At 40.2% G+C, this 24367-nt stretch overlaps 1 protein-coding gene and 1 long non-coding RNA gene across 4 annotated transcripts; both read right to left on the bottom strand.

The window, feature by feature from the left end:
* Positions 1–804: 804 nt before the first annotated feature.
* LOC115114307 (uncharacterized) lies at positions 805–14197 on the bottom strand. Of its 3 annotated transcripts, none has more exons than XR_010461774.1 (7): positions 14101–14197; positions 9140–9233; positions 8787–8903; positions 6791–6920; positions 6446–6545; positions 4541–4686; positions 805–2629 (listed from the first exon to the last, which is right to left on the bottom strand). It is a non-coding gene; the product is annotated as an uncharacterized LOC115114307 (long non-coding RNA). The 3 variants fall into 3 exon arrangements; XR_010461776.1 differs by lacking the exons at positions 8787–8903; positions 9140–9233 and adding exons at positions 12649–12762; positions 13331–13490; XR_010461775.1 differs by lacking the exons at positions 8787–8903; positions 9140–9233; positions 14101–14197 and adding exons at positions 12649–12762; positions 13331–13882.
* A 1149-nt stretch (positions 14198–15346) lies between these two features.
* LOC115113921 (proenkephalin-A-like) lies at positions 15347–24079 on the bottom strand. The gene is made up of 3 exons (XM_029641859.2): positions 23699–24079; positions 23341–23481; positions 15347–16520 (listed from the first exon to the last, which is right to left on the bottom strand). The coding sequence occupies exons 2-3, from the start codon at positions 23476–23478 to the stop codon at positions 15972–15974; spliced, it is 687 nt and encodes a 228-aa protein (XP_029497719.1). The 5' UTR covers positions 23479–23481; positions 23699–24079; the 3' UTR covers positions 15347–15971.
* Positions 24080–24367: the final 288 nt, after the last annotated feature.

Raw genomic sequence — 24367 nt, forward strand, 5'->3', positions numbered from 1 at the left:
ATGTCATCTGGAGAGAGAGGGGAGAAAGAGGTCAGAGCACAGGGTAGGGCAGTGTGAGCAGAACCAGCGGTGTCGTTTGACTTAGCAAACAAGGATCGGATGTCGTCGACCTTCTTTTCAAAATGGTTGACGAAGTCATCTGCAGAGAGGGAGGAGGGGGGGGGGAGGGGGAGGAGGATTCAGGAGGGAGGAGAAGGTGGCAAAGAGCTTCCTAGGGTTAGACCAAATACAGGTGTGCCAAGCTTCTAGTGTCATACCCAAGAAGACTCGAGGCTGTAATGGCAGCCAAATGTGTTCAAAGAACCGGGTCTGCATACTTATGTAAATGTGATAGGTTTATCTTTAACTAAATTTGCTAAAATGTCTAAAACCTTTTGCTTTGTCATTATGGGCTATTGTGTGTAGATTGAGGGAAAAAAACTATTTAATCCATTTTAGAATAAGGCTAACGCAACAAAATGTGGAAAGTCAAGGGGTCTGAATAATTTCCGAATGCACTGTATACTTGACATTAAGTATAATATTATTCAGATGTACTCATGCAAGTACTGTACATGCCATTGTCATACTATACTTAAACATCTGATGACCCTGTTATATAGAAAGCAGATTGAAGACCTTTTGATGGCGCTGCAAAATAAATGAACTTAGAATGAAATATTTGATATTTTCAAAACAAACTGATATGATCTCTTGATGCAATATGCGCTGGGCTGTATAATATTGTCATGAAATATTTATTTGATTTATTTAACCTTTATTTAACCAGGAAGGGCTCATTGAGATTTGAAATCTATTTTTCAAGAGAGTCCTGTCCCAGATAGGCAGCACCAAGTCATTACACAATTACAGACAGACAACATGAAAAACTACAGGTAATCTATTGAAAAAAACATAGAATTCACAAGAGTATAACAAAATCATAAAACAGCTAATTAAAAACATTGACATATCAGGCAGGGACTGTTATGTCAGATTTAAAAACACCAATCGGGACAAGTTCTTCCAGTTTAAAAGTATTTTGTAAGGCGTTCCAAGCCGATGGTGCAGAGTACATAAAAGCCATTTTACTCAATTCAGTTTGGACATTTGGAACAGTTAGCAGGATAAACTCCTGCCGAACGAAGCGAGTACCCACCACATTTCTGAACAATAAAAATGCCCAAATAAAATGGTAGTTAACCCAAAATGGCTTTATAAATAAATGATTCCAGTGACTGAGCCTACGATTGACTAGAGAAGGCCAGCCAACCCTTGTATATGAAGTGCAGTGGTGCGGTAAGAGTTTTGCAGTTTAAAATACATCTCAATGCTCCATGGTAAAGCGTGTCAATTGATCTCAAACACTGAGCAGAAGCATTCATATATAAAATGTTGCTGATACTAGCCTCCTGGCTTCAAATGAAAAACAGGCCTTATTTCTAAATTAAAATCCCAACTTCAGCTTAAATTCTTTTGTAAGTTGTTGAATATGCAAAATATGCCAATTAAGCCAATGACTTGAGGACTTTTGTTCCCAGTAGCCATCTGATTAGGTTGTAGAGAGGTCAAGCTGAGTGTCAGTACCCAAATGGCCCAGCTCTTACAGCAAAAACTGTTCCCCCATCGCCAGGGGCTTGTTCAGGAGGGTACAATGTTACAGGAAGTTTAGATAAAAATGTAGATGTGTGTAGATAATAACATATGGCCATAGAATGAGAATCATACCAGTTGTGCATCAGATAGTTAAAAGAAACTGAATACACCCCAGTAACTACTGTATTAGCACCGACTAGGTTTGCACTGGGTATGACATTGGTTTGCTGAATGATCGCAGACTATCAGATGACAAAAACGTACAAAATATTTATTATAATTTTTCGAGTATTCACATATCCCAAGGGGATTCAGAATTATGGCCATGTAAAAAGTTCAACATACTCATCCACCACAACCCCAAAACTGCATCTAGTTTTTCATTTATGCACAATAATGCATTTCATTTTACAGTGGCATTAGGCACATTCAAACAGCTTTGACATATTTTTGTAATGCAGTAGTAAAAAAATATTGGGGAATAATCAACTCCTTCACTCACTAGTTCCCTAAAATATCGTTATGGAAATCCATCAATGCACATGTAAAATCCTTCAGCAGGGCTTTGGGTGACGTCTGTTTATCACAAATAAATAAGTAAAAGTGACAGAATCTAACTTTTGTACCAATGATGATGCACCAACACTATGCAGATGGAATTCCCTGATACCTCCCATTGCCCATCTGGTGAAAATTGAATGCAGACAATTTACCTAGAGCCATTATCCAAATGTTGGAAAATTATGTTATAATAAGAAATATCCCCTTGGAGTCTTCAAACAGTGTGAAATGCAGACAGCTGTTAAAACCACAAATCTACACTTAGCTATCAGTAGCCAATGACGCTGATGCTCATATCGAATGGCTTCGAATGGAACAGAAAGCACAATTCACAGTCCGAGTTGTGTGTTGGCAATGGCCATCGGTTAAACGTGGGCCAAGCAGCGTGCAAGGGACCGACGCAGCTTAAGGCATGTTGTCTCATAGTGCTCTGTGTTCTCGAAGGCAACCCAGGTACTTCCCCAGGAGAGCAGTCTGCTTCCACCTCAAGGAACTACGAGGACACAGTGAGGAAAGGTCAGCCACTTTATTAAACACTCACGTCACCATTTGTGCATGATCAACTCTCTTGGATAAATAACCATCTATAGTGGATCAGAAGTGAAGTTTTCAACTAGAACCTGTGATCATTAATGTGTGCTCCCAAATAACAACCAGTGTGTCTCGCAATATCTGAAGAAAACCACGTTATTGAATGTAGTATTCCTTATTCTAGTGAAGAAACATAGCATTTTTGTAAAACATACGTTTATCTAGACTATATCTGATCTTATTGAGCCTGCCTGATGCAGTGAAGTAGCACACTTCATAAGTGCTCGCAGTTTAGCCTGGCTATGCATTTGTCCATAGTCAAAATACTAAAGTTCTGTTGCTTGGCAACCCAGCTCAAAAGCTTAGGTCCACATACACTAACGGTATGAAAATGTTTGACTATTGTCTTAAAGCGTGGGGTTTTTGGTTGTTTAAGTTGCGTTTCAGATTTTTTTGTGCCCAATAGAAATCAATGGTAAATAATGTAGTGTGTCATTTTGGAGTCAGTATGTCATTAAGAATAGAACATGTTTCTAAACCCTTATAATTATATAATATATCATTATAATTATCATACGCCACCAAAAAATCTAACCTCCTGTTATTGGTAATGTTGAGAGGTTTGAATGTCGGGGGATATGATCTTTGTGCCTCTAACTTTCAAAGTTGTGCCTCTAACTTTCCTTGCTGTTAAACAAGGCGTTTCAACAGCAGAATCTGAAGTTGACCTATTGCAAGGTGATTTGATTTTAAGGAGGGGGTGTTGCTGATATATATTGATTATTTAAAATGGCATGGAACTATATTTAACTATCAATTTTCCCCACAGTCCTGTCAAATCCTTGTATTAATTATAACCCCAAAATGTATTACCCCTCCACAGTTATCTTAATCTTAGCCTATAAAGTCCGGTAGCCTATGGTGTTGAATGCACTTTCTGGCCATGGTTGCTCATACGGTGGTTACAATGTATCATTTATCAAACGTTCAGCCTCCCGGGGGGGTAGGGGGTATATCGGGGACAGCTCTAGCCGAAGACAGGCTACCAAAACTATGGGCTGTCCCCGGAAATCAGGGACGTCTGGTCAACTTAACCTATTGACCTTACTCAAGCCACCTGTGACAATTTGGTCCATCCGTAAATCCCTACCATACATGGTCTACTGTAATCTGACCACTTTAGGACACCTCGCTAGTCTGTTTGGCTATTCCTGGCCTGTCTGAAGACTCATACTAACAGCCTAGCTTGGATCAGGAACAGTAAAAACAAGCTGCAAAAGCAAAAGTGACATCTAGGGCCGATATTAACCATTGAAATACTTTAATCTACTTTAGGTGGGGAGGCAGGCTAGAGAACTAGACTGAGGGCAACCTACCTGAGGGCAACCTACTTAGTCTGGATCCAGGATAGGCAACAACAGAGGCCACCAGTCCACAGTAAGCAGCATTTCGTCTAGTGTAAAGTAAGTACTTACATGTTTGTTGTTGATAGTGATTGTGTACACACGCTAAGAGAGGAAGTCTCCCAGCACCTTCGTTACTAATGTCATAACACAATTGTCAATTCCACCCTGTCAATGCCGAGACAAGGCCTTCCATTTCACGCTTCATAAAACCAATCTCAATTTAAAAAGTCTCTTGTTCAGTTTCATGTCCCATAAAAACAGAACTGGCCCTGGCTCTTAAAGGGATTGCATATTCATTTATTCATGGATGAATAAATACCCTTCAGCAGGGTCATCTCAAACTTTTCATGAGAAAAACTATTACAAATATGCAATGAGGATAATAACCTCTTATAAACACAATGGCAACTTTAAAGTGGGAAATGTAATCCCATATACAGTAACACTTCTTATGGCTGATAACTTACTTAGAATTGCAGCCATCGAACATGCCAGTGTTCATGAAGTGTGGACACACAATGGTAGTCTTGACACCATCCTTCCCCGTTGCCAGCAGCTCCAGAGCCACAGACTCAGCAAAGCCAATAGCAGCAAACTTGCTGGAAACAGTAATCTACCAGGAGAGAAACACATGTCTGTACCATTACTCATTCATATATCCTTATGTACATATTCCTTATCCCCTTACACTGTGTACAAGACAGCAGGTTAAACAAAGCATTTCGCTACACTCTCAAATCAAATTTAATTTGTTTGATGTGTTGGCATACAGTGATTAAACAAAGGTCTCAAATCAAATTTAATTCGTCACATGATTCGTAAACAGGTGTGGACTAACAGTGAAATGCTTACTTACAGGCCCTTCCCAACAATCAGATAAAGAAAATAGAGAAATAGATGTAAAACACTACAACATAGAGGATATATAAAAACAGGTCTCCACATCAAGATAATACTAACTAAATTGTGGAATTGCATTGTCCTTGAACCATTTGCTGTACAGCCTTATTCTAAAATGTATTTTAAAAAAAAACAATTATATCAATCTACACACAATACCCCATGATGACAAGTTTCTACAACTTGATTGGAGTTCATTTGTGGTAAATTCAATTGATTGGACATGATTTGGAAAGGCACACCTTTCTGTATATGGTCCCACAGTTGACAGTGCATGTCAAAAACCAAGCCATGAGGTCGAAAGAATTGCCCGTAGAGCTCAGAGACAGGATTGTGTCGAGGCACAGATCTGGGGAAGCGTACCAAAACATTTCGGCAGCATTGAAGGTCCCCAAGAACACAGTGGCCTCATCATTCTTCAATGCAAAAAGGTTGGAACCAACAAGACTCTTCCTAGAGCTGGCCGCCAGCCCAAATTGCGGAATCGGGGGAGAAGGGCCTCGGTCAGGGAGGTGACCAAGAACCTGAAGGTCACTCTGACAGAGCTCCATAGTTCCTCTGTGGAGATGGGAGAACCTTTCAGAAGGACAACAATCTCTGCAACACTCCACCAATCAATCCTTTATGGTAGAGGGGCCAGACGGAAGCCAGAAGGAAGCCACTCCTCAGTAAAAGGCACATGACAGCCCACTTGGAGTTTGACAAAAGACACCTAAAGACTTTCAGACCATGAGATACAAGCTTCTCTGGTCTGGCGAAAAAAAGATTGAACTCTTTGGCCTGAATGCCAAGCATCACATCTGGAGGAAACCTGGCATCATCCCTACGGTGTCTTTCTGCCCCCGAACAGGCAGTTAACCCACTGTTCGTCATTGAAAATAAGAATTTGTTCTTTTAACTGACTTACCTAGTTAAATAAAGGTTAAAAAATATATATTTTAAAAAAAATGGTAGTGGCAGCATCATGTTGTGGGAATGTTTTTCAGCGGCAGGGACTGGGAGACTAGTCAGGATTGAGGGAAAGATGAACGGAGCAAAGTACAGAGAGATCCTTTATTTATGAAAACCTGCTAGAGAGCACTCAGGACCTCAGACTGGGGCGAGGGTTCACCTTCCAACAGGACAACAACCCTAAGCACACAGCCAGGAAAATGCAAGAGAGGCTTTGGGACAAGTCTCTGAATGTCCTTGAGTGGCACAGCCAGAGCCCGGTTTTGAACTCGATCGAACATAGCTGTGCAGCGATGCTCTCCATGAAATTCAATGTTGCGTTTCCAGGCTAGGCTACAGGCAGTGTAGGCTTTGTTCTTGCCCTGCACCAACACATCTGATTTAGTCAGTCAAACATTGATTAGCGTTCAGGTTTCTTGGTGCTGGACTGGAACAAAAGCCTGTACACAGTTGCTCTCCAGGACCAGTATTGAGGAACATTGGAGTAAGTCATGCACACACATGCATAGTAGGTGATTTACCTGCTAGTCCATTGACACCAATCAGACCCGCTGTGCTAGCAACACTGACCAGGTGACCATGGTTGTTGACAGTCATCGCTGGGAGGAAGGCTTTATAAGTCTAGAGAGAAAGGAGAAGAAATCAGGATAAGAACTTCCACAATGAAATATGGATTTCAGTTTGCTTCAGATCTGTGTTCACTGGAGGGAGAGTGAGTGGAATTGCCACAATAAGGGAGATGATTTAGGATATTGCTTTCACATTTCAATGCCTGCATTGATAAAGACAGCAAGGGAGGGAAAACCAACAAGATAGTTGTGTTGATGTCAGTGTAGCAGATGTGAGCTGTAAGCGCATTAGCTCACCCAAGTGAGCCATGGTGTTTACTTCAATGGTTTTCTCAATGAGGGAGTCTGGCGCGTCCATGAAATTCCTGCCTGTGACGATGCCAGCGTTGTTTATGAGAATGCTCACATCCCCCACCTCTCTCTTGACCTGAACATAGATGTGTTAATAAATCCTCTAAAAGTCTAAGTCGTTTGGGGGGGGTTAGTATACTAAACTAACATATAGAATGGTTTTAAGATACCATGGCTCATTATTTAGTTTTTCGATTTTGAATTTTAGTACAACTTTTAGGTATCCCCCCAAAAATATTGAATTTGTCTTTTACTACTACAGCCCATAAAACGCATTGAATATCATTTATAAATAGCAAAAAAAGACAGTAGCATCTATCCTATATCTAGAAGATACAAGAAATCTCTATAAATATTCGTTTGACATATTTAACCCCTTATTTTTGTTGGCACAAAACTACCTCCATAATTCCGTGATCGTAAAGCAAAATGGAGAATGGTGTTCATAAGCATCTCCCCTTTCCATAGAGTTGTCATGTTAGAGTGAACAAAAATACCAATGCAACATGTAAAGTGTTTGTCCTGTGTTTCATGAGCTGAAATAAAATACCCTAGGGCCTCCCGGGTGGCGCAGTGGTTAAGGGCGCTGTACTGCAGCGCCAGCTGTGCCATCAGAGTCCCTGGGTGCTGGGTCTGCCCAGGTAGAGCTCCTGATTGACATGTGTACTATGGTGCATTGAGTTGGTTGGAATCTCTCCTACGCGCTGACAATAAACGATTACTCATTTAAGATTGACTTCAAGTGTCCCTGTGTAAGAATTTTCCCACAACATGTACAAAGTAAAATTCACATTCCACCCTTTTATCACTTGTATGAAAATAAATCATTACATTTTAAGGTAAATATTCTTTAACTTCCATACCATATCCATACCATACTTCCATACCATATTTATATTGAAGTAAGGGAAATCAACACATAAAACCAGACACTTCATTTCAATCCCTTCATTCTGGGTTGTACAGTCCAATTAGTATGGTAATACTATCATAATTAAGTTACTTCTATTAAATGGGAGTGAATTTATCAACACTACACGCACACAGCATGTTAAATAACACAATTTATACAAACTAAGAGACAAAAACACACGCCGCAGCCCATTTGGGAATTTGGGATCCCTAACTTCCAAACAGGGATTCCAACCAAGTTGTAGGTGTCCACTCCAGTTGTGGGGAATTATTCTCAGCAACAGTGGCAATGTATTCGGCGAGATCAGTCATATTAGAAGAGTGATCTGGGACAAAAGTACAACATCCATTGCCATTGATTGCACAAGTGCCCCCTTGACCTGCCAAAAGATAGTCGAGCCTCTGTTTTGCAGAGCCAGTTTACGCAATTATTTTTGCATTTCCAGTTATCTCCCGTATTTGGTCTAGGGTACATGCATATTTGTTTTTCACAGGAAAGAGAGAGAACAGTTTCACACCAACCTTGAAAGGAATGAGATTGGGGCAAGGATAGCCCAAGCTACAATTGAGTGGCTCTCCTCACATTTTAGGGGCATATCTGTCTCTAGAAGCCTTTCCAAATCATAATTATAACTACTGATAAATTATCCAACCCAAATTTAGGATGACAGTCCTTAGTGCTTCATGTTGGTTCTGTCACTTTAATTTAAGACCGTCAACTTAGCAGAATGTGCATTGTACAGTATATACACATCTTATTTTTCTAGCATGAAATTCTCTCATCAATTGTAGTAATGACAGATTGGTATCTCAATGCATTCTTAGTCTAAATTACTATAAATGTTGCAATGTGCAGACCACAATCAACCTGACAATTTTGGATAAGCCTAAATTAATTACGGGCACTGTTGACCACCCCCCTCTCGGCACCCATCCTTCTGGTGTTTCTACATGTTCTTCAGATAGTGTTTCAGTTCATCCTCCCAATGGCACATGTTCAAAGTGGATGACCCTTGACAATGTCTCTCACCTGAGCCGCCACTGTCCTTTACAGTCCATTATGTCTTTGTCCATTTTCTTCCAGTACACCAGCGTGTTTGGATGGATCTTTCTCCATGCTCACTCCACATGGACTCATGTCGTACTCCTGAGAGAAAAGGCAGTTGATAGTTTTGACTGGATGCTGTGTACAGGTTACTGGCTTGGACTCGGGTCTCACGGTAGAAGTGGTGAAAGACCATACTGAACGCCATTGTCGTCATTGCTTCAGCCGGTTAGGGAAGGTTGAGGTTCACCCAGTTCTTGGTCAAATTATCCCTTCCATGCATCTAGATATCATCTGTGGTCACCTTCGTCATTACCTCAAAAGTGTATTTTACTCACCGATCATCTTGGCGATCTCATTGCAGAGTTACAGGGTCAGGGAGTCGGAGGGCTAATCCTTAGGGAGAAATCCCGACCATCCAGCAGACCCAATCTGGAGAAATTTGTTATTGAAGCAAGATAAAAACATCACTCGAGGTGGGGAAAACTTCAACCCATTTGGAGTAACTCAACCATTACCAACACATTTTTCCGTTTACTGGAAGGCGTGTGAAGAAAAGCTATTTGCATATTTTCCAAAGGCCCAGGGAACCAAATTTGCATATTTACCATAGGGGATCGGTAATACCCCTTTGGATACATGACTCACATCGTGACTCATGCGTACCAAAAAAACAACAACAACACTGCTTGTTAAATAAAAAATAATAACTCCATAAAGGAAATAATTGTATCTCATAAGGTAATGGTAAAACAGACCAGAGACAGGTGTCCCACATTCAGGGGCAGCGCTCTCTCCCTGACATTCACGTGGCCTGAAAGCACACATAGGACTATTGATCAATTATAAACTTGTTAATGATCCGGGCACCTTTAACTGCTCTCCCAATGCACTTGCCTTAGGAAGCCTTTCAAAGGGAGAGATACAGTACATAATCATTGATAAACATGTCAATATGAAGCCTGTTGATTAACAAATCTACTAGGACCTTCAAAAAGTTGGTGCTGGCTAATCAGCTCAATATTCAGGACTAAAACCATTTACTTGGATCTACTTCAATTCGACACAGTTCAACGTAATGAAAAAATATTGTTTTAGATTACATTACCTTATTTAAATCACTGGTGCTACCTAAACTATACAATTGAGTAATTGTCAAAAACTTGTCTTATTCAATTATTCATACCCCTGTCCCAAATTCCCACACTGTCTCTCTTACAACCTGTTGAGTTCAGTGTGTACTCGAGGCCATCTATTGTTCCAATGGAAGCTTATCTCTAACCCAAACAACAGATGACTTAAACACAAGAGCAGTGGACCAGGCCTTAAAGAGTGAGCGTCCTCTAATTTAATATCAGTCCCAATGCTCAATCCCTCCATTTTACTTCTTCAAATTACTAAGACATTGCATTATTGGAGTGCTATCTGAAAGCCAATTACAATTCACTTTGTTACTTTCACTAATCTCCATATCTGTTTCTTTCAACTAGGACTCTCTTCTCAATCTACTACTACTAATATACACGGATCAGTGTCAAACAACGTTCTGCTTTTTCCTCTATTGCAAGGTAGACTTACTGAAATCAGAAGACATGTCCCTCTTTTGTTTGTGGTTGACGCGTCTCCTACTGGACAGCTCACAATAAGGATCTGAGTGGGTCTCCTCGTCTTTTGGTCAGACGGGAATTTCCCTAATGCTTCATAAAATGCGCCACCCACCGGTTTCTCGCAGACCCCCACTGGAAAGCTCCGCAGGCAGAATCAATCATTCTGTTCGTTGACACCAAATTGTCAAAATTCTTACACTCAAAGTCTATCTTAAATGAATAAATTCTTTGTCGGCATGCTGGAGAGGTTCCAACAAACTTGATGCACCATAGTGAACGTCTGTCAGGAACTCTAACGGGGCAGTCCCGTTTAGTTTCTTTATATACTGATTACGGACATGTTACATAGGCATAGTTCATAGGGTTGGTTCCTTCATGCGTCTGGCATCATCTCCTATCTTAAAGAACCTCTGACTTATTTCAGGAAACTAGGCGTATGTCGCACGTCACTTCTTCACAGGAGAGTCTTTTGAACGTAAACTTTAAAAAAAAATCTAAATGTTATTTTTGCGGCAGAAATTCCTTCTGGAACATGTGAACTTGTATGTGCCTTAATAACAAACTTGTATGCCATCTGTAAATACGAATAACATTGTTAAATTATGAGTGTAGTTTGTAGGTCATACGATTAGAACGCCTCAGACAGAAGTTAACACATCCCCTTTACAGACTTCAAATGAGTCCCGTGGGGCTTGTGGGGGAGTCGTCGAGCAAAATGGAGAACACCATCGTTCCATAGTGGTCATATTAGTTTGTAGGCCTAAAAATGTTGTAAGAAGACCGATTTTCGGGATGTCTCATGATCTGACAAGCACCGCTTTAGCTCAGCCACCTTCCTCCGCGGATGTAGAAGGCAGACACAGGCGGATGCGGTGGAATGAGACCAAGCCCATAGATATCCATTTTAGACTGATAGATTTGAATGGGGATTTTTTAAATTATGTCACTTACAGTAGATTGACACACGGGTGCGTCAATAGACGTAAGGATTTAACATTTAAAAACACATGTTGAATCAACACACATGACATCTTTGTCTCTTACATCCTGGCAACCCAGTTATGGTAAAGAATATTTAACATTGTTGCTATGTACTTATGGACATGGGTAACAGGTTGAAGGGGTTTTAAAAGATTGCCTGGAGTTTAAAACAGGCTTTTACATTTGATGTGACACCATTGTTCCATCATTTGGTGTTTTGTAGGTTTGGGCGGTATCCAGATTGTCATACCTTCATACCGACCTTGTGCCATACCGGGATATTCAGTAACACTGGGCATTTTTAAACATGGCCCTAAGCATGATGGGATGTTAACTCATGAACCACACCGGTGTGGAAGCACCTGCTTTCAATATACTTTGTTTCCCTCATTTACACAAATGTTTACTGTATTTTGGCAGTTACCTGTATATGCGACATTTGTATCTTAAAGCATAACTGAGAAATAATTAATTTAAGTACAAATGTGACATTTAGTCCTTATCCAGGCGTCCTTTAAGACTCCATAATGATAATCTGATAGTGTTACAAAGCTTGCTCTGTAATATGAGTAGTATTTTGATTTAAATAACAATTCTTACATTAATTTATGAATATTGAAAAGTCTAAACATTAATGTAGAAAATGTACATTTTTTGATTGAGCAAATTGTTCTGTATTATTAAACACTATGGCCATATCAAAGTTTCAGAGTGGGATCTCTGCTACTTTTAGAGTTATAATCCAATCTGTGAACATGACCAGAGTGAATGTGAAAATGGATTCAAAATGGTCGCCCTGTTACTGATTTTCAGGATGTGCAATGATATGTGCAAGTAAAAGGAGTGCTGTGATTTGTTGCATTGCCTACTATGCCAATTCCTCTGTATAAAATAGGTGTTAACTTTGAAAAAGTTATTGAAAAGGTACATTTATTTTTTTAAATATTTAATTGAAATTCTACTCATATTACAGGGCAAGGGGTAAAGCTTCATATTACAACTTTTTTGTTGCTTTGTAGCACCAACAGATGAAACATTGCAGAGTCTTGAAGGAGTCCCGGGTTAGGCCAAAATGTCACCATTGTTCTACAACCAATAAACGTTTTATAATGCTTTAGGTTACAAATGTCAAATATATGTAAACAATCCTTCCTCCAAAGGAGCAAACTATGGATTACATTGTGAAAATCCAAAAGACCATGGTATTTTTTTGTTCTAGTTTTGCAAGGAATCACCATCTGTCATGTGGCTTTACTTACGTTCTCAGCAACACTGGACATTTGGTAACCAGCTACTCCCTCGTTTCCCATTCCTTCAACATGCCTCCAGCACAATAGATTTCCAAACATCAGTTTGCTTTGACAGACAGTTTACTACACACAATGGAAAGAAGAGGGGGGTTGGTCAACCTCCATGATGACTGTAGTAATAATGAACAAGTCACCAGCAGCATAAGACAAAGCCGGGCAAGTTCATTGTAACGGAATTATGCTGAGACAGATTTTTCCTTTTAAAAATGTATACCGAACAAAAACCATTGATTTCAAAGTTGAACAACCCATAGAACTCTATGCACAAGGGCTACTTTTAACATTTTACAGGAAGAACTGTGCAGATACAAATTTTGCAGTTTTCCAGTGGAACATGTATTTATTTATTTACTGTCAATTGTTCAAAGTAGTCATTGTGCATAGAGTTGTATGCTTTGTTAAACTTTGAAATCAATGTTTTTTGTTTGGTATACATTTTAAAGTGAATAATCTGAGTTTAAGCATAATTTCTGGTTCGTGGAATTGCCCAGCTTGCATTTATAGGTGAACGCATGCTTGCTAACAGGTGAAAAATCTTCATCACTGAGGGTCGGTACAGGTCCCCCGGCCCCAGATACACCATATTCAAGTAATCAAAGTCCTTATGGAAGATGAGTCATCAATTGATTACCTGGTCAGCCAATCTGTAGACCTTCGCCTTGTCACTGCAGTCACACAGGTAGTAGTGGACCCTAGTTGCCCCTTTCCCCTTCACTAGTCTTGCAGTCTCCTTCATGCCCTCATGGTTGGGGGGGCAAACTTCTCTGCCATGAGCCAGCCAATGCCAACCCCTGTGATAAGGACGATTTCCCCAGTGACATTTTTCTTCTCGAGTCAGATGAACGGTCTGACAAATGCCTCCATGTAGTAATAGATGGACATTACAATGAACAAAGGTTTCCAAGAGGACATTCATTTTGCTGACCCCTGGAAAGACAGTTCTGTTTGTTTTGGTTTAACTGTTGCTGGCAAATTTGTTTGTGCCCGTTGGAGATCCTAATAAGCAAGAAACCCAATGAATAGACTGCAGATTAGCATGATTTGATCTAAAAAGGTCAACGTTCAACTGATAATATATTCATGATATGTACTCATGAATCCACACGCCAAACACAACCTCAATTCAGTGATGTAGACAAACATTTGGTGCACTGAATGATAGGATATAGCGAATAAAAAGTAGCAAATTAGGTCAACATCATTTCCGTATTTAAAAATGTATCAAAATGTAACCAATGCAAATTTACCTCAATAGACAATCAGCTCAACCTTGGATATTTTGTATCGCCTCCTTTCAACACTGGACATTCGGGTCTTTAATCGACCTTTGCACTCCACGGTGAAGCGCACGGTAATTGAAGCAAAAAAGATACTCACTAAAACAGGAATTTGTCTACTTACTTCTTGTTGACATATGAACTACCTTCTGCGTGGTTTCTTCGTTGCTTTTCCCGTCTTCAAGTGCCTGAACAGAGCAGCCGAGCATACCCTAGATTTGATCTGGAGCCTCTATGTAAGGTCACATGACAGCCAATCAAAACTCGAGTAAGGAATTCTGGGATTTAGGTGTGTATGTTTGTCATTCAAAAGGTCCCGCAGGCTACATTTTTAAACATTCTTTAGATGATTTATATTTTTGCATGTAAAAATAAAAACAGATTTTGTTCCATACAGAAAATAAATGAGAAACTAGATACATACATAATCACATGATACATAAGTAACAAATAACATTTTCTTTAAGCATATGCCTAATGAGGGCTGACAAGACATTCAATTAATATGCATTGATTAATGAATACCATTAATATTTTGACATCTTCCTATTTGACATAACCATATATAGAGATTTGATAGATATGATAGATATTAATCTATACATTTGATAAAGCACTTATCTATATGATGTCTGCATCTGCCAACATTTTGGAAGTGAAAATCTGTGGATATACACTGAGTATACAAAAAACTTTCCATGACATAGACTGACCAGGTGAATCCAGGTGAAAGCTATGATCCCTTATTGATGTCACTTGTCAAATCCACTTCAATCAGTGTAGATGAAGGGGAGAAGGGATGTTAAAGAAGGATCTCTTCAACTCAATATTAGGAAGGTTTACTTAATGTTCTCCACACTCAGTGTAGATATGGTGGTGCCTCTGAACACTGAAACTAGAGAAATTGAAGATATTAATGAATGTGGCAGAATGGAGCGGGGCTATCAATCCCCTTTTGTAGAAATCTAACTTGTGAATCGTATTTCAAATACTGCCTTATTGTTATGAAGAGCATTCTTCATATAGACCTCTAGGGGGATTAAGTTAAGCAAAATATCTATCCAAGCTGTGAAGTTTTGGTACTGCGTGAAGTTGGGGGAGCTAAGAGACAACATCTAAAGGCAATTGCCGTTAATATTTTGTGTTCAAGTGAGCAATGTGTACAAAAATATAGACAGGCCACAAAGCACCTACATTTGCTTAATAAATCTCCCCCCAAGCTGAGTGAATCTGTCAAATGAATCCAATCCTCACCACTAACACCATAGTTATTATCAGGTGGGCTTGGCAGAGTGAGACAGTAGTATTAGCTCCACTTCCCAAGCTGACAAACACATCAAACAGCCAGAACAAGACAGAGCGGAGTCCAATTATTTCTGCAGGATTCATGGGTTTATTAGGTTTTGTACAACTAATTGGTCTCAAATGCTGTTCTGTTCTCTATAGAAAGAACACAAAACGAGGACATTTTCAACTGAAAGCAACATGTTTCGACATCAGCATACTGAGATAAGTGTGAGCACGGTGGAAAGTAGGTCTAGCCACCGACATATTTTCATCTTGCCTTGCCAAGAGATTCTGGGCAATACTAAATAACCAACCATTAAAAATGGTTTGGATGACACAACAATACACTAGGTAAGTCTAAAATCAACTAACACTTCAAAAAAGTTAACTATCGATTTAAAAACAGTGGCAAGTCAAAGAGAGAGAGCAAACAGGTCATGCCATGATTGGTTTTCCACACATGCCCCAGCCCGCGCACACCACAATGAACACAGGTTAATTTATAAATAACCAAACCCATAAAACATACAGTACTGGTTGTCATAAATGTAGTTATCATCACCTGATAGGCTAAGTGTTTTTTTGTCACAGTAAACCCAAACAAACAAAAAGCAGCACAGTACAAGCACAACAACAGAATAAGAATGGATCATCTGATCAATATTGAGAGTCCAGACTCATCAGGAGTGGTTGGAGAAGGGGCCGCCCCTAGTCCATGAATCCGCCATATTTCTTCTGTATCTCAGCCAGGGGGGAGTCAACCCCCTGCCCCTCCCAGGAGCGTTTCAGGAGCCCCCCCTTGTTCTTCTGATCCTCCAGCCACTCAGGCCTCCCTACCCTCCTCATGAAGCCCCCATAACGCTTCTTCAATGGCCTGCCCGCCACCTCCAGAGCCCCGAAGTCCCCCCCTCTCCTCATGAACCCCCCGTAGCGCTTGGCCAACTCTCCGTCTCTCTGTGCCTCGGCCTCTGAATTCAGGATCTTCAGGATTTCCAGACGGATGTCCTCTTCCTCAGCCACTGGGCTGTTCTGTCCTCCCTGCACTCCTCCATCCTGTACGGGTGGGCTCCTCCTGATCATGAACCCCCCGTAGCGCTTCATGAAGCCGCCATACTTCTTGGCCAGCTGGTGCTGCTCGCCTTCCACCTCTTCCTGTTTGATTTCGTCAACAGCGACAGGCTCCTCCTCCAATAGGACGTCTCGGCAGAGGCGGAGCTTCGTGGTGTCCAGGCTGCCCTCACATTCTATTGAGCATGTCTGCAAAGATATGAAGGGGAGGGGAACCTCAAAACACAGAAGTGTAGCAGAGGCTCACAAACCCATTTCCTTTCTGTAAATCTAGTTTTAATTTGAGACTTGTCTCTATCAAGGGGCACATGGTACACAGCCGTGAAGAAATAATATATTGTCTGGAGTGATATAGTGATATATGTTTTGCCATATAAAGGCAAATTGTACATATAGAGTAGTGTTTAATTAGACAATATTTAACAGGAGCAGAAACAAGTCCAATTCTGGTGCGTGAAATAACTGGGTGCGGCCGCTATTCTCCAATGCCAGAGAGGCACAGTTGGATGTACAAACAAATGGATTCTATTTGCCTATACCAATATGTTATGATACTTCTCTATTAGTTTTAAGAATAATTAAATAAGTAAAATGGGAAACAGATGGAGGGACACTTTTATCTGGTTCATTAAATAGCTTCTGGCAAACACAGTTAATGAGACGTTCCTCAAAGCCTGTTACTACCCTACATCTAATGCCTCATAGCACTTGTCTTTTTTTATTTCTGAGCACATCAAAGCAGCAGAGAAGAGGGCTTTTGTATAGCCTACAGATAACTCTGAATACATTATCTCGTGGAAAATAAACGTCTCAGATTCATTTTTATTTTACTTTATTTTATTGGAGGTATTTGAATAATATGAAAAAATGATCTCTAAGAACAATTATAAACTGGGTTGTTGGAGCCCTGAATTCTGATTGGCTGACAGCCATGGTAAATTTAAGCAATAATGCACAAGGAGGTGTGGTATATGGCCAACATGAAAGAATAGGGAAAAAGGAAACCGCACACTGCTCTTTATAGTATCACTGATCTTTAATAAGCTTTACTTATGGCAGAGTTTTTGTGAATATTCTGAAATTTGCACCCTTATGTAGACCTAGCCCCACCCACATCCGTTCCACACATAGAAGGGGATTGGAGGCAAAGGAAAAACAAATAAGTGCTACCAAATATAACAATATGTATTTCATAAATATTACAAAAGTGTATAAATAAGACGTATGAAACACGTCTGTAAAACCACAATGAGGACATAGCAAGCTTTCATTAGTCATTGGGTACATAACGTTTAACTATTTTAGGTTTGATGATGAATACTACCTCCAAACGAATGGAACATTGATGGACTCCACATTCGCCTTTATGTGGGTCTTTTTGAAGAACGTTTTGTTAATAATGAAAACAAAAATCAATTTTTGAATAAAGTTCTGAAGTGGTATCGATATATTGACAACATTTTTTGCATATGGGAAGGAACTGAAAAAGAGCTGTCAGATTTTATGGCACTACTCAATGACATTGACCCCAATCTCAAATTCACTATTGAACGTGACACTCAACGTGTTCATTGCCTTGATATGTGGATTGAGAAATCAAATGGAACCCTGTTTTACAACTCTGTATAGAAAAGAAACGGACAGAATACTCTATTGCAGGTGGACAGCTTCCATCCTGAGCCATTAAAAAGGGGACTTCCAAGAAGCCACTTTTTCAGACTGCGCTTTATATGCCACTCCATAGAAGATTACCTAGAAAAAGCAGCGGAGATGCGCATTCGGTTTCTAAGAAGAGGCTATTCGCCACAATGTGTGGATGAAGCTCTTAATTTGGCATTTGGAGAAACAGGAGATGAACTGTTACAAAAAAAGACCCGCTAAAGCTAAAGAACACTCTGTAATGTCCACAACTACATATACTTTGAACTCGCGAAAAGTGGGATGTGTGGTCAAAAAACACTGGCATATTTTATCATCGGACCCAGCTTTGCTGGTTGATTTTTTTTAAATACACCACTTATTGTGTATAGGAGAGGTCGCAATTTACGCGATAAATTGGTTCATGCCAACTGCCAGCCACAAAAGAAAATCAGACATGCTCTTTTACGCCCTCTACCAAATGGTAGCTATTAATGCAGAGGATGCGCACAGTGCAACAATATGATGAAGTGTGAATATTTCTGCCACCCACACACAGGAAAACGGTTCCAAATAAATGACATTATTACATGTGTAACTCTGTGTTGTTGTATGTGTCGAATTGCTACGCTTTATCTTGGCCAGGTCGCAGTTGCAAATGAGAACTTGTTCTCAACTAGCCTACCTGATTAAATAAAGGTGAAATAAAATAAATAAATAAATAACATTATTAAATGTCCATGTGGGCTCTGCTATGTCGGTAAAACTTCTCGTTCTCAAACAGAGAATTAGTGAACATAAAGTTCAATCAGGGGTATAACATTTATTGGAATGACTGGAATTCTGATAGACTTTGGTTTTTAATATTAAGGTATAATTTAATCAAAATATTATGTGTAGTAGAAAGCGATGGGTTAGAAGAAGCCTACATAACCAACCCATAAAGTAAAATGTAACATCCATAGATGGCAGGCCAGGTGAACTTTAACATTGATTTATCCTGCAATAGATGTGGTTCAATTGGTAACATACATTTTTGTCTTCTTCTAATGCCTCTTAAGGGGAAAGTAATCTAAAAGTAACTGGATGTAATCCGAGTATGTTACTGAGTTTGGGTAATCAAAAAGTTACATTACTGATTACAATTTTGGACAGGTAACTAGTAGCTGTAATGGGTTGCATTTAGAAAGTAACCTACCCAACCCTGATTGCATGGAACTCCATTCCGTCTCATATTGCTCAAATAAACAGCAATCCTGGTAAAAAAACAAACAGATAAAGCAACCCCTCACCCCTATTTGACCTAGATAGTTTGTGTGTGTATGCATTGATATATAGGCTATGTGTGCCTTTATTTTTTTGATATAGTTCTGTTCTTGAGCTGTTCCTGCCTATTAATATTCTGTATTATGTCATGTTTCATGTGTTGTGTGGACCCCAGGAAGAGTAGTTGCTGCTTTTGCAACAGCTCATGGCGATCCTAATAAAATTAATTTAAAAAAATACATGTCACCATTAATATCCGCACTACGAGGAGATTTGATGTAAAGTCCCTCTTTTTAACTCACCTGCACATTCATTTTTATGTTCTTTCTTTGTTGTTCCTTTTCCATACAATCCATCATCTACAATTGCACTTAAATATGATTTTAATAATGCAAGATTTTAAATCCCAGCCGTCTTTAAAATTCCATTCAGGGGCAAAAGGTTTTTAATAGTTGTTTTTCATTCATTTTTTTTTTTGTAGTATAATATTGGAATGGAATATAAATAATAACATTAAATAACATTGGAATATAACATTTAATAACAATAACTCAGTGTAACATTGATGTGGCAATTCTCTTATGCTCTGCTATTGCACGATTCTAATTTGTACCTGTAGGTCACATATAAAGCTATCCCCAATCAAATTGGAGCACAACTCATGAGCCCACCTCCTGCACTGCTCACACCTAATCCAGTCCCCACCTGTGACTGAAAACAATGGGAGAGATATCATTTGAAAAGCTATCAATTTATATGACATAAAATGCTGTGTAAAAGAGCTAAAATTCTATAAAGTTGCATTAACTGTAAAGCTATCAGTAACTAGTGGAAACATTTACCACTGAAATTAAGTTATGTTATCTTTTTTATGTATTTTACCTCAGACGATCTGGTAGTAAGGTTGCTAGCTAGTACACCTAGCATCTTATGCTAACTAGTTAGCTGGCTAGCATTTACTGCTAGAGAAGTTGCTAGCAAGCAAGTTAGCATAAACTAGCGCTAACTGGGCTAGTCATTGTCTAAATGTCAGGTAGAAACACATTCATAACCATAAGGGGGGGGGTGAGTTGCCCCAAACACGCTCATCCAACATATTACTACTTTATTAAAATAATATCTACATTTTTCTCTCTAAACAAGTTGATTATTTAAGGCTTTCCAACTTGTATATATATATATAGATCTATTTTCATTGGAATATATCTACAACTACAAAAAATTGATCAACTTACCTCAAATATCCTTTTGTTGAAATAACATTTTTTGTTCAACAAGAACAGTGCCAGCCGGGGAAAGTGTTGGAGAAATAATATGATGACATCTTGTGGTCTTTATGTGAATTACGTGGGGGGGGGGGGGGGGGTTACCCCTACTACCCTACTCATGTAATTTTAAAAACTGAATGATGGGTGCATAGAAATGTCTCGAGGTTACATGTTGTCACCATGTTGCCTACATTAAACATCCAACCGAAACTAATTGTGACATTTCATATTGGAAACCCAAATTGGTCTACACGGACATGTTCTGGCCTGGTTTAGATCTTATCTGTCGGAAAGATATCAGTTTGTCTCTGTGAATGGTTTGTCCTCTGACAAATCAACTGTAAATTTCGGTGTTCCTCAAGGTTCTGTTTTAGGACCACTATTGTTTTCACTATATATTTTACCTCTTGGGGATGTTATTCGAAAACATAATGTAAACTTTCACTGCTATGCGGATGACACACAGCTGTACATTTCAATGAAACATGGTGAAGCCCCAAAATTGCCCTCGCTAGAAGCATGTGTTTCAGACATAAGGAAGTGGATGGCTGCAAACTTTCTACTATTAAACTCGGACAAAACAGAGATGCTTGTTCTAGGTCCCAAGAAACAAAGAGATCTTCTGTTGAATCTGACAATTAATCTTAATGGTTGTACAGTCGTCTCAAATAAAACTGTGAAGGACCTCAGCGTTACTCTGGACCCTGATCTCTCTTTTGAAGAACATATCAAGACCATTTCGAGGACAGCTTTTTTCCATCTACGTAACATTGCAAAAATCAGAAACTTTCTGTCCAAAAATGATGCAGAAAAATTAATCCATGCTTTTGTCACTTCTAGGTTAGACTACTGCAATGCTCTATTTTCCGGCTACCCGGATAAAGCACTAAATAAACTTCAGTTAGTGCTGAATACGGCTGCTAGAATCCTGACTAGAACCAAAAAATTTGATCATATTACTCCAGTGCTAGCCTCTCTACACTGGCTTCCTGTCAAAGCAAGGGCTGATTTCAAGGTTTTACTGCTAACCTACAAAGCATTACATGGGCTTGCTCCTACCTATCTCTCTGATTTGGTCCTGCCGTACATACCTACACGTACGCTACGGTCACAAGATGCAGGCCTCCTAATTGTCCCTAGAATTTCTAAGCAAACAGCTGGAGGCAGGGCTTTCTCCTATAGAGCTCCATTTTTATGGAACGGTCTGCCTACCCATGTCAGAGACGCAAACTCGGTCTCAACCTTTAAGTCTTTACTGAAGACTCATCTCTTCAGTGGGTCATATGATTGAGTGTAGTCTGGCCCAGGAGTGGGAAGGTGAACGGAAAGGCTCTGGAGCAACGAACCGCCCTTGCTGTCTCTGCCTGGCCGATTCCCCTCTTTCCACTGGGATTCTCTGCCTCTACCCTGTTACGGGGCTGAGTCACTGGCTTACTGGGGCTCTCTCATGCCGTCCCTGGGGGGGGGTGCGTCACCTGGGTGGGTTGATTCACTGTTGTGGTCGGCCTGTCTGGGTTGGCGCCCCCCCCTTGGGTTGTGCCGTGGCGGAGATCTTTGTGGGCTATACTCGGCCTTGTCTCAGGATGGTAAGTTGGTGGTTGAAGATATCCCTCTAGTGGTGTGGGGGCTGTGCTTTGGCAAAGTGGGTGGGGTTATATCCTTCCTGTTTGGCCCTGTCCGGGGGTGTCCTCGGATGGGGCCACAGTGTCTCCTGACCCCTCCTGTCTCAGCCTCCAGTATTTATGCTGCATTAGTTTATGTGTCGGGGGGCTAGGGTCAGTTTGTTATATCTGGAGTACTTCTCCTGTCCTATTCGGTGTCCTGTGTGAATAGTGTCCTATTCGGTGTCCTGTGTGCGTTCTCTAATTCTCTCCTTCTCTCTTTCTTTCTCTCTCTCGGAGGACCTGAGCCCTAGGACCATGCCCCAGGACTACCTGACATGATGACTCCTTGCTGTCCCCAGTCCACCTGGCCATGCTGCTGCTCCAGTTTCAACTGTTCTGCCTTACTATTATTCAACCATGCTGGTCATTTATGAACATTTGAACATCTTGGCCACGTTCTGTTATAATCTCCACCCGGCACAGCCAGAAGAGGACTGGCCACCCCACATATGCTCTCTCTAATTCTCTCTTTCTTTCTCTCTCTCTCGGAGGACCTGAGCCCTAGGACCGTGCCCCAGGACTACCTGACATGATGACTCCTTGCTGTCCCCAGTCCACCTGACTGTGCTGCTGCTCCAGTTTCAACTGTTCTGCCTTATTATTATTCGACCATGCTGGTCATTTATGAACATTTGAACATCTTGGTCATGTTCTGTTATAATCTCTACCCGGCACAGCCAGAAGAGGACTGGCCACCCCACATAGCCTGGTTCCTCTCTAGGTTTCTTCCTAGGTTTTGGCCTTTCTAGGGAGTTTTTCCTAGCCACCGTGCTTTTACACCTGCATTGTTTGCTGTTTGGGGTTTTAGGCTGGGTTTCTGTACAGCACTTTGAGATATCAGCTGATGTACGAAGGGCTATATAAATAAATTTGATTTGATTTGATTTGATATTGATGCTGTTAAAATGATGGGTTTCCTCATTTAATTGGTATTTCATTAATTGTCTGCCTGCATCAGAATAAATGAAAAAGAGCTTAATAAAGTCGTGTTCCAAGGATACATGCACCTCACACAGCATTGCCTAACATTGAAATCACAAAAATAAACAGGTGGGTTGCCTACTGCGCAATCTTTCCCACGAAAAAGTGACGCGGAAAAAGTAGCACCCAGTTACTTTACTTTAAAAACATTTGAATTAAAACATGTCCAAAATGTACCAATTGTGGACCTACCAGAGTGTTAATTGCCGTCTGTTGTCCCAGTATGCGGTTGAGGCAGAGCGCACAGTCCTTCTCGCAGTCCGCTCCGACCGTGAGCGCAAAATACGCACAGAGAAGCAGCCTCCATAGTGAGTTCCCCGGGACAGCCATAGACTGGAGAACATGTGTTTTGGGAGAGAATCCACCAAGACTTGATTAGAAAACGTTTGTTATTTAGAGTTTTACTTACTGTTAATTTCTCACGAAGTGCTAAATCATGGACTATACGAAAAAAGCCATTTATATCCTTAATTGGACTCTAAATTCAACTCAGTTATCCTCATTCCAAAGTTGCCAAGAAAAAAACAAACCATCAAAAGCCAATACTTGCCTCTGTTTTTTATGCTTAGTTCAATCCCCGTGGTGTTGCAGTAGGAACTGTTGATTGTGAGGTTTTATACCAAATATAGTATTTCCCCCGGTGCTTACCAAGTCGCTGGAAAAAAACACATTTAGAACTGTTGCGATTGAGCCTATCAGCTTTCTCTAAAGTCTCACGGATGGAAGAGCTCGTCGTTCACGATGCTAAATACTCAGGAGGATGCTCAAAATGGATGCTTATGTGAGCTGAGTTCATAATGCAAGTTCAGAATCTTGATAGGTATAAGTAGTCCTCAGAAAACGTAATCATTATGTTTCCAGTCGTCAGAGGGGAATTTGACGCATAGACTGACGCAATTCATATGCCTTAGATTTATTTGACCTTGCAGGCTATAATAGGATGTTTGGAAAATGTAGGCTATTCAGTCATACTTTGACTACAGGTGTGGTATGTGAGTCACTTCTTATAAGAAGCTTTGTGTTTGCATTTAATAATGGGGTCCACACTTATTTGTTTTAACATAATGACAATTTTCAGTTAATTTTGAAACATGGTGGACCAGTTATTTGTGTCACACTGCCACAATACATCACATATGTCATGAGGTAACAGAGATCAATAAAAAATGACTTCTTAGTCAAGTCGTAAACTATGAGATGATAATGCTGATGATAGCAC

Source organism: Oncorhynchus nerka, linkage group LG9b, assembly GCF_034236695.1.
Source record: "Oncorhynchus nerka isolate Pitt River linkage group LG9b, Oner_Uvic_2.0, whole genome shotgun sequence".
NCBI lineage: Eukaryota > Metazoa > Chordata > Actinopteri > Salmoniformes > Salmonidae > Oncorhynchus > Oncorhynchus nerka.